The sequence below is a fragment of the Aulonocara sp. 'chitande type north' Nkhata Bay genome, linkage group LG7 (assembly GCF_057382095.1).
Source record: "Aulonocara sp. 'chitande type north' Nkhata Bay isolate Kocher_YH1m ecotype deep benthic linkage group LG7, A_spYH_male_GT1.1, whole genome shotgun sequence".
In the NCBI taxonomy this organism is placed as follows: Eukaryota; Metazoa; Chordata; class Actinopteri; order Cichliformes; family Cichlidae; genus Aulonocara; species Aulonocara sp. 'chitande type north' Nkhata Bay.
In genome coordinates, this window is record NC_141350.1 from 28316825 (window position 1) to 28327555 (window position 10731).

The 10731-nt window shown below is 44.1% G+C and overlaps 1 protein-coding gene across 3 annotated transcripts in view; it reads left to right on the forward strand.

Moving 5' to 3' along the window:
* Positions 1-10394, forward strand: part of LOC147325336 (UDP-glucuronosyltransferase 2A2-like) — a 36046-nt gene extending 25652 nt beyond the window's left edge. For all 3 annotated transcript variants that reach the window (XM_086299813.1, XM_086299812.1, XM_086299811.1), the window contains 6 exons: positions 2612-3101; positions 7717-7865; positions 7947-8078; positions 8249-8336; positions 9506-9725; positions 9911-10394. In XM_086299813.1, the coding sequence (XP_086155939.1) occupies positions 2612-3101; positions 7717-7865; positions 7947-8078; positions 8249-8336; positions 9506-9725; positions 9911-10190 (1359 nt within the window). In that variant the 3' untranslated portion in view covers positions 10191-10394. The remainder of the gene's footprint in view (positions 1-2611; positions 3102-7716; positions 7866-7946; positions 8079-8248; positions 8337-9505; positions 9726-9910) is intronic.
* Positions 10395-10731: the final 337 nt, after the last annotated feature.

Sequence of the window (10731 nt, forward strand, 5' to 3'; positions counted from 1 at the left end):
TGCACTGCTGGCTCTGCTGTGCTGGCTCTGGGTCCATTGTGTAACTGACGCCACCAACATTAACAGGACACTTACATTAGAGCCTCTTATTGCGTGTTTTGTTTGGGTTTCCAGCAATCAGAATCAGAGAAACTCAGACCCGCCGTGTTCCCAGGAGGGAACAAGCATCGAAGGCGTTTGGAAAGGGAGGGGGGATGAGTGTGTATCAGTGTATATGTATGTGTGTGCGTGTCCAGAGTTCAGCTGAGACAGTGTCCTTCGCCCTGCTAGGCTAAGTAAACAGTCTTCCAGCCAACCCAGGTGGCCTTGTAGGGAATGGGAAGGAACAGACTAAACACAGTCATTATCAGGGTGTTTTTGTTCGGCTCCAGTCTTGAGACCGCAGCTGGCGCCGAAAGGGTATCCGCATGAAGTGATGGTGCTTTTAACTTTTAACTTTAGTGCGAACAGCTCATATGAATTTCAAAGCAGTTCTAACAGTCCAACACTGGTCTCTCAATCTCCCGTTGGAGAGCCGCGAGCTTCGCCATGATGTTATCAAACTTGCGCTCTGTGATGTTGTCATTCTTGTGCTCAAAGAGCCAATTCTGTGAACTCACGACCGCAGTGAGCCTCCCCAAAATGTAATCCAATTTGCACTCAGAGATGTTATTCCGAGCGAGCCCTTCCAAGATGTAATCCAGTCTGCAGTCAGAGATCTTATTCTGAGTATTCACGACAGCCGTAGCCTCTCCAAGATCTTATCTGTGCTGCACTCAATGAGCCCATTTTGAGAAACTCACACCTCTTCCCATTGTTTCAATCCCAGCGGGCAGCCTTGTGGGGATTTGAACAGCCGGTTCCGCTTCCTTAATTCTTCGATAAGTCAGGGCCAAGCCAGCTCAGCAAGAACCCTGTTACCATGGTTCGGAATAGGTAGATATCTTCAGCACTCAGGCTCACCCAAGCCCAAACTTCTCATTGAGAAAGGGGTGTCAATTGCATTTAGGGACCAGTTGATCAAATCCATAATTCCTCTTTTAGGTTTTAAAGAACAGACTGTGAGAGAGTGTTCCAGGGAAAACTAATACAAAAATACGAGACTAGACAAGGACACAAGAGGCTAAGCAGGGAAGCTAAGGGAGAGGAGGAGAGGAGAAAAGTGCGACCGCCTTCGTCAAGAGCAAGAGCAGAAAAAAAAGGGAGTTGTACAAGAGATGGCCACGGGCAGGAATGATTTCCTGTGTCGTTCAGTGGTGCATTTGGAAAGCTGAGCAGTGGCATCAAGGCAGAAGAGCAGTCTAACAGTGGAAAGGAATTGGTGTGGCAAGTGCAGTGTTCTTTCTTGACCACAGATGCGGGATGATCTGGGAAAGGTTCCTCATCCTCTGACCACTGGCTTGCCAAAAAGGATGCAGGGCCAGGTGAGGAAAAACCAGTCTGTGGAAATAGTGACGATGCAGAGCCAGTGAGGGGACTCGTATCAATTCTCTTGTGGAAACCAAGAATGTGTTTAGAAATCCTAGGCAACTGAAGTAATCATGGGTTGTCCCTGAGGATGGTGTCAATGCCTCTTAGCCCGACTGATAGAATCTTTAAATCAAAGGACTTGTGAATGCAATCCTGAATAAGCTTTCCACCTTTTCTCCAAACTCCTCTGGAATAGCATCTGCGGGGGCTGTTTTATGGTTAGAGTATACTTTCAAGATTGCAAAGTGCGAGATGTGTGAGGAACCAAATGCAGACATGTAAGGCAGGCTGTGGTAAACTCACAATGAGCCATTTTGCTGCAGGGAAAATACAATGTGGAATATAAAACACAAAATGAAACTCAAAGCCATAAACTGGGAAATAATACTTGGACTAGGAGCGACTGGAGCTGAGAGACAAGAAGGGGAGATGAACTGACACTCTGAAAAAAGGAGAGTGAGACAATATGCACACAGGTGGGTGATTAGGGGAAGTGGAGAACAAGACACAGGTGAACCAAATCAGAGCAGACGAGACAAAGGAAGCAAAACTAAAAGCAAAGCACAAGGAGCACAAATTCTCTCCAAGTAAAACAGGAAGTAATAATTAAACAGAGAAAACACAATCACCTTAATGAAATTAATACAAGCAACTTGACAGAGGAGGGAAAAATACTAAGGGAACACAGAGAGTGGCAAAACAAACAAACTAAAACAGGAATACAATGCAAACTACTATAAGCAAGAAAGGAGCAAAAACTAGTTGGACTCAAAATAAAAGATTACTACAAATACCAAAATCAACCAACGAAGGATATAACAGAAGTTGTAGACTAATACATGAAATGTAAACTTAAGAAAAAATTCTAAAGATGTTTGAACCTAATTTGAAAACCCAAAATACACCGACCACTGGGCAACAGGCCCAAGACCATGACACTGGATTAAGGTCCTTTGGACAGAAAAGGCCAAAGTGGAGATGTTTGTTCATAATGCACAAAGCCAAACACAGTATATCTTCATAAACACCAATTGCATGAGGCTTTTATTCCATGTTTCATGACTTATTTTATCTTGTCTTTAATCTCCAGGCTGACAGTTTACACACCATTACTGGGCGGTAACTAAACAATAAACCTGATCAGGTGTTTTTTCACTTGCAGGTGTCATATAGCAGGGAGGAATATGTGGGCACCATGCACGAATTCATCCAGTTCTCTATGTACGAGTCACACACCTCTTCACCGCTGCAAAAGATCATGAAGATGAACGATTTCATGGGCCGCACCCTGGACTTTGGGAGGCAGCAGTGTGATGGGGTGCTGAAGAACCAGCAGCTGATGGCGACTCTGCAGGACAGTGCTTTCGATGTTATCCTACAAGACCCCCTTGCAATGTGTGGCGACCTGGTGGCTGACATGCTCGGCGTGCCACTCATCCTCTCGCTGCGCTTCAGCTTTGGCAGTGTTATGGAGCGACACTGTGGCCACGCCCCGTTGTCACCATCTTATGTTCCATTAGCTCCTCTTCCATACAACGACCGCATGACGTTCGTGGAGAGACTGATCAACATGGTGACATATGTGGCGTCATCCACGCTAACTGAACTTGCCTGGAAGCTGTCTGTGAATAAATACTATAGTGAGATCAAAGGTCAGAGGTCACATCATAATGTCATTATCTGATACACAGTGGTGGGAAAAAGTGTTTGTCCCCCTCCTGATTTACTATTTTTTTGTATGTGTGTCACTCTTAAATGTTTCAGATCATCAAACAAATTGAAATATTAGACAAAGATAACACAAGGAAACACAAAATGCTGTTTCTAAATGAAGGCGTTTTCTATTAAGGGGGAAAAATCCAAACCTACATGTCCCTGTGTGAAAATGTGATTGCCAGATTACCTAATAACTGGTCGGGGCTCTCTTTGCATTTTGGCAGCAGGTTGCATTTGCAGTAACTGGCAATGAATCTTTTACAGTGCTGTGAAGGAACTTTGGTCCACTCATCTTTCCAGAGTTGTTGTATTTCAACCAAATTGGAGGGTTTTCAAGCATGAACCACCTTTGTAAGGTCATGCCACAGCATCTCAATTGGATTCAGGTCAGGACCTTGACTGGACCACTCCAAAGTCCTTAGGGACTAAGTAAAGCGCTATACAAATACAGGCCATTTACCATTTACAGGCCATGTTACTTTTACGTCAGATGTACTGGGACACACACTTTTCAAAAAGTTAAACTTTTGTCCCATCAGTTCACAGAGTATTGTCCCAAACTCTGGAGGATCATCAAGATATTTTCTGCCAAAACTGACACAAGCCTTTATGTTCCTTTTGCACTGCAGTGGTTTTCGTCTTGGAACTCCGCCATGCAGGCCATTTTTGCCCAGTCTTTTTTATGGTGGAGTCATGAACACCAGTGTTGGGAAGGTTACTTTTAAAATGTATTCCATTACAGATTACAGAATACATGCCCCAAAATGTATTCTGTAACGTATTCCGTTTCGTTACTCAATGACAGTATCACATTCTGAATACTTTGGATTACTTAATATATTATTATGCTTTTTACAACTACATGAATGTACTATTGCTGTGTGATTTATTACTATTACTGAAGGTCCGCGGCTCCGAACCGTAGTAAAGGGACCTCTGGCTAATACCGTGGGTTCCGTGTTGGGCTCGTAGCCGAAAAAAAGCTTTACTTTGTTGTGTGGGTCAACTTTGCTTGCAAGAGACAGAGAGAGGCGTTGAAAGGCTGCTCCAATGGAACTTACTGTTTCGGAGGAAAACACGAACACAGTGTACAGTCGAGTCTTAATAACGTACTTACAACTGGGCTCATCAGGCACTCTTCTTGGCTGCAGTGGTTATTATTATATTTACATGCATCCAGCTCTTTTTGCTCAGTGACAGCTCGTACTTTTCCACTCTCCTTTTTCTCCCTCCTCTTGCTCACAGACACATAACGGGTATGGCAGTCCATTCTCCCTGCAACACGGACTACACTGCCAATGAGGCTACATTCTTTAGAGCTATGCCTGTAGCATTCTGCGTATTAGCTTAGCACAAGAACAACAACAACAAAAAGGCGCTCTCTCACCCAGGAAACTGTCAGGGCTCTGTGTGCAGGCGGATGGAGAGGAGGATCCAAATGCGAGACTCAGACTCTGGAATTGAATTGAGACTGAATTGAAACTGAGAACCTTAGCTTTATTGCTGGCGACAAACGAAAACGTGAACAGAACAATGACACCGAGAACTGAACACACAGGCATAATTCTGAGGGTACGACACAACACCGAGCATGGGAAAACACAGGGCTTAAATACACAGGGTAGTAATGAGGGAATGGGCAACAGAAGGGAGACACAGCTGGGGGAGATCAGGGCTAACGAGACGGGGGAGCTAAGCTGCACACACTAACATAAGACAAAGACTTTCACAATAAAACAGGAAACAAGAATTACTAAACCAGATGCAGACATGACCCTGAGAGACAGACTAGACACTGAACAGAAACTGTAATACACATGAGAACCCAAAACCTAAGAACTGATCCCTCACCAAGAATAATAGAAACAGATGTATAATGATAATAATAAACAAAGCACCAGAACATCAGAAAACAATCCATAATGCAAAAATAAACCAAAACATAATAAACTCAAAATACTGGGTCCAACGGACCCAGAACCGTGACAGAAACACACAGTCGCAGAGAGAGAGCGTTGCCCTGTAACCATGGCAACCGTAGCGCTGCCGCCTGGAACAATCCGGTTGTTCAGTCTGACCTCACTAGCCGTGTCTGGACCTACACTCCGCTGCAGGTCCATATATCAAACGATCACTATGGCATTACTGTGAGTTGAAAAACTGTCTAAAGTCTTTCATCTTTAATAAAATGATCAGCGTTCTGCTCTACCAGGTGTAACAATTGAGTTTAACATCCAGGCATCCATGAAAATGGAATTTATAACATTTAACGGAGTTAGAAGTTAGCAGGGAGTTAGCTCGCTAGCTTTTATCTAAATACAATATAGCATGTCCTGACTCCGGGGTTTTGGAAACAAATTAAAACATACAGCTCTGTTATCACTTCCAACATAAATGAAGACAGAAAACTAAACAGCAGTGACGTTTGTAGGGTTACTGAAGTTTGGCTAGCTGGTATATAATGATGTGCTACGTGACCGCTAGCGACACAGCTATGTTAGCATAATATAAACAAGCTAACTTTTTTTCCACTCGATAAAAGTTAATGTGAGTGTTCTCGGTGGTCAGGAACAAATGTAATCGCATGGCAGGATGCTGTAAAAGGACCAAACTTCAGCCAGGAGAACAACTGAGATAATCTATCCACAATACGAGGTTAGTCATTCATATACTGCTGCATAGGCTGGGCTGTAGTTACATCCTAAGGTTTTAAAAACTGAGCTTAAATAAATGATTAGCGGTAATAAAAGCCGAGGGAGGTCAACAGTGATCACTGACTGTTTTAGGAGATTTTTGAGATCAAATAGAAGAAAATACATAACATTAAACATGTTAACAACACAAAAGCCATATTAAACGCAGACTACTTTAGGCCCGGAAGTAGGATTCGTCGTGTCATCCCTAAACAACCGGATAGAACATAGCTGTCAAACAAACCCAAACAATCCTGACCCGCGACAATATGAAATAGGAAAATACTGCAGTGTCAATCATTTATTTCAACAAAGTAACTGTATTCTAAATACTACCTTTTTAAATGGTAACTGTAACCAGTGTTGGGAAGGTTACTTTTAAAATGTATTCCATTACAGAATACAGAATACATGCCCCAAAATGTATTTTGTAACGTATTCCGTTACGTTACTCAATGACAGTAACGTATTCTGAATACTTTGGATTACTTAATATATTATCATGCTTTTTACAACAACGTGAATGTACTATTGCTGTGTGATTTATTACTGTTACTGAAGGTCCGCGACTCCGAACTGTAGTAAAGGGACCTCTGACTAATACGGCGGGGTCCCTGTCGGCTCGTAGCCGAAAAATAGCTTTACTTTGTTGTGTGGGTCAACTTTTCTTGCGACAGACAGAGAGAGGCGTTGAAAGACTGCTCCAACGGAACTTATTGTTTTCGGAGGAAAACACGAACACGGTGTACAGTCGAGTCTTAATAGCTTACTTACAACTGGGCTCGTCAGGCACTCTTCTTGGCTGAAGTGGTTATTATTATATTTACATCCTTCCAGCTCCCGTTTTTCCTCGATGACAACTCGTACCTTTCCACTCCCCTTTTTCCTCGCGCTCACAGACCCATAATGTGTATGGCAGTCCATTCTCCCTGCAACACGGACTACACTGGCCATGATGCTACATTCTTTAGAGCTATGCTTGTAGCATTCTGCCTGTTAGCTTAGCACAACAACAACAACGAAAAGGCGCTCTCTCACCCAGGAAACACACAGTCGCAGAGAGAGAGAGCGTCGCCCTGTAACCATGGCAACCGTAACGCTGCCGCCTGGAACAACAGAACGTAGCTGTCAAACAAAACCCAAACAGTCCTGACCCGCAACAAAATGAAACAGGAAAGTACCGCAGTGTAATCCATTTATTTCAACAAAGTAACTGTATTCTGAATACCACCCTTTTAAACGGTAACTGTAACGGAATACAGTTACTCATATTTTGTATTTTAAATACGTAACGGCGGTACATGTATTCCGTTACTCCCCAACACTGACTGTAACGGAATACAGTTAATCATATTTTGTATTTTAAATACGTAACGGCGGTACATGTATTCCATTACTCCCCAACACTGATGAACGATGACCATAACTGAGACAAATGAGGCCGGCAGTTCTTTGGATGTTGTTCCTGGGTCTTTTGTGACCTCTTGGATGAGTCTTTCATGTGCTCTTGGGGTAATATTGGTCAGCATGCCAGTCCTAGAAAGGTTCACCACTGTTCCATGTTTTCTCCATTTGTGAATAATGGTGCTCACTGTGGTTCGCTGGAGTTCCATAGCTTTAAAAATGCTTTATAACCGTTTCCAGACTAAAACACTGCATTTTAACTTGTGTTATCTTTGTCTAATATTAAAAATTTTCTTAAGATCTGAAACATATAAATGTGACAAACATACAAAAAAAAAAGGTAATGAGGAATTGAGCACCTTTTCTCACCACTAAATGTGAAATTTAGGAAATAAAAGTAGCCAACTACAAGCTTTTATTTTGAAGTCATATCCCTTCTTTCCTGTATGGACAGGAACTCCCAGCAGTGTGTGTGAGACTATGGGGAAGGCCGACGTGTGGCTCATCAGGACGTTCTGGGACATTGAGACGCCACGGCCGACCCCACCAAACTTCAAATACGTGGGCGGTCTACACTGCAAACCAGCCAATCAGCTGCCAGAGGTGTGAGCTCTGATTGCACACACTTTTATACTGAAATGGGACAGGTGAGTGTTGATGTAATGATGATGTCACATCTTCCAGGACCTGGAGGCATTTGTGCAGAGTTCAGGTGATGCCGGCATAATTGTGGCTTCCTTTGGCTCCATGGTAACCAACCTGACGATGCAGCACGCTAACATCATCGCCACCGCCTTCGGTCAGATCCCACAGAAGGTCAGAAGCTCCACCTACTCACAGACAAACAATCAGGGACTGGGCTGTCAGCAGATATTGATTACATCACTGATTACTTTCTGGATTAATCATCAAAAAATACCTGCAGGCAGAAGAAGCTCAGATGGTTTGTTTCATCTTTGACTTGAGGAGTGTTTTCTATCTTTCAGGTGATTTGGCGTTACCGTGGCGAGGCTCCAACTGCATTGGCGCCAAACACAAAGATTTCTGATTGGATCCCTCAGAACGACCTGCTGGGTATGTCTGTGAAGGTTCTCAGTCATCCAGGTCATCGTAGTCAAAGGAGCTTGCAAAGAAAAGCGTCTGGACTTCTTTAAGTTACTTGAAGACGTTTCACCTCTCATCCGAGAAGCTTCTTCAGTTCTACGGTCAGATGGTGGAGAGTCCCAGATATAAACCTAGTGGGAGTAACCCCCCACAGAGGGACAAAAGGACCCCCTGATGATCCTCTAATCGCCTGAGCCAAGGTGGGAAACTGGGCGTGGGTCCCAATCAGCCAGAGTTTCGGGTGAGCTCATTGTGAAACCTGGCCCCGCCTTATCATGCGAATTCCTGAGATCAGATGGCCCAGGATGTGAGTGGGCGTTAAGGCGTCTGGGAAGGGATCTCAAAACTGGATTATAGATGGCAGAGAGTTGGTGTCGTAAACCACCGTCTCTGTTCAAAGATGGTCGCTCACCAAACAGCCACTTCACAAGCGCATGGCACAACACAGAAGAGCCACCTCCACAGGACAAGACTCAGCAGTCCATCTGCATCTTAAGGATAAAGGACACTCTTTCAAGGATGCCAATGTTCACATTTTGGACAGAGAGGACAGATGGTTTGAAAGAGGAGTGAAAGAAGCCATCTATGTCCACTGTGAGCGACCATCTTTGAACAGAGGCGGTGGTTTACGACACCAACTCTCTGCCATCTATAATCCAGTTTTGAGATCCTTTCCCAGACGCCTTAACGCCCACTCACATCCTGGGCCATCTGACCTCAGGAAATCACATGATAAGGTGGGGCCAGGTTTCACAATGAACTCACCCGAAACTCTGGCTGATTGGGACCCACGCCCAGTTTCACACCTTGGCTCAGGCGATTAGAGGATCATCAGGGGGTCCTTTTGTCCCTCTGTGGGGGGACACTCCCACTAGGTTTATATCTGGGACTCTCCACCATTTGACCTTAGAACTGAAGAAACTTCTCGGATGAGAGGTGAAACGTCTTCAAGCAACTTAAAGAAGTCCAGACGCTTTTCTTTGCAAGCTCCTTTGATGACCTGCTGGGTATGACTCATTCATGATGTCATGGGATTTTGAAACAAAAGCCCAATGAGGCCTCTTATTTTTTTTTTTAACTTCCTCAGGTGGATTGTGATGTTCTTTCACAATAAAAGCTCTGCATTTGTTTGTCCTCAGGTCACCCAAAGACAAAGGCATTCGTGACACATGGCGGCACTAACGGTCTGTATGAAGCTGTGTTTCACGGTGTGCCTCTGGTGGGCGTGCCACTGTTTGGCGATCAGCCTGATAATCTCGCCCGTATGAGCCGCCTCGGCACCGCCATCGTCCTGGACTTCAACCATCTGACAGCTGAGGAGCTGGCAGAGGCGCTGCACGTCGTCACAAACCAGCCAAGGTAAAGGTGATTTTAGTGTGGAATTGTGTTTGTATATTTCCTGTTAATAGTTTCATCTTTGTACATTTGGACCTGTTTAATAACATTTTATTTCCTGTCTTTGACCTGATTCCTTCACAGTAAAAGTGCACTACTGTTTAACAGTGAAACTGTCATATGACTTCCTGTTTGTTTACCATGCACAGCTACAGGACCAACATGCAGCGTCTGTCAGCGGTGCACCGCGACCAGCCAGTAACACCACTGAGTACCGCCGTCTTCTGGGTGGAGTTTGTTATGCGACATGGTGGAGCTAGGCATCTGCGGTTGGCATCATACGACCTGAACTGGTTCCAGTACCACAGCTTGGACACCGGTGCTGCCCTGCTGGTCGCTTTGATGACCGTCGCTGCTTTGTGGTGGGTGGGGATACGCTGCATCCTGCGGCAGTGCAGACAGCGAGCAGGAAGAGAGAAGAAGGACTGAAGAGAGATTTGACATTTTTGGAGTAATATATAAATAGGTTTGGAGGTTTTAACCATCCAAAAGAACAAATGCAGACATACTCCACAGTTTGGTTCTTCTTTCATTTTAAGAACACATGACTGCACTGTATTCTCTGCTTCAGAGGAGATGTCCTCAAATGCAGCTTCTCTATTATATTTTCTAATAAACCAAACTGTCTCATCAGTGTAGAGTGATGCCTCTTATTCAGTCTGCCATCTGCCATGAATTTGTGGCTGTGGTCACAAAGCTGTGTCAAAGGTGTGACTGTGAACAGCTACAATGAAAGATGAGTTCACTTTCTGCAGGGGTTTTCCGAGACAATCCGTTCAGTGTACTTCACGCACTGAACGACAAAAGGAGGCATGTGAATTATATTTTTATTTGTAGTGTTACAAACCCCTCTGACGCCTTGGCTTCCAATCACAAATTCATTGTGCTCTCAGCAGTAATTCCTGGTACATTTTGTTTTCTAAATTTTATGTTTATTGGTGTGTAGATGGATGTATTGTCGTGTTCTATT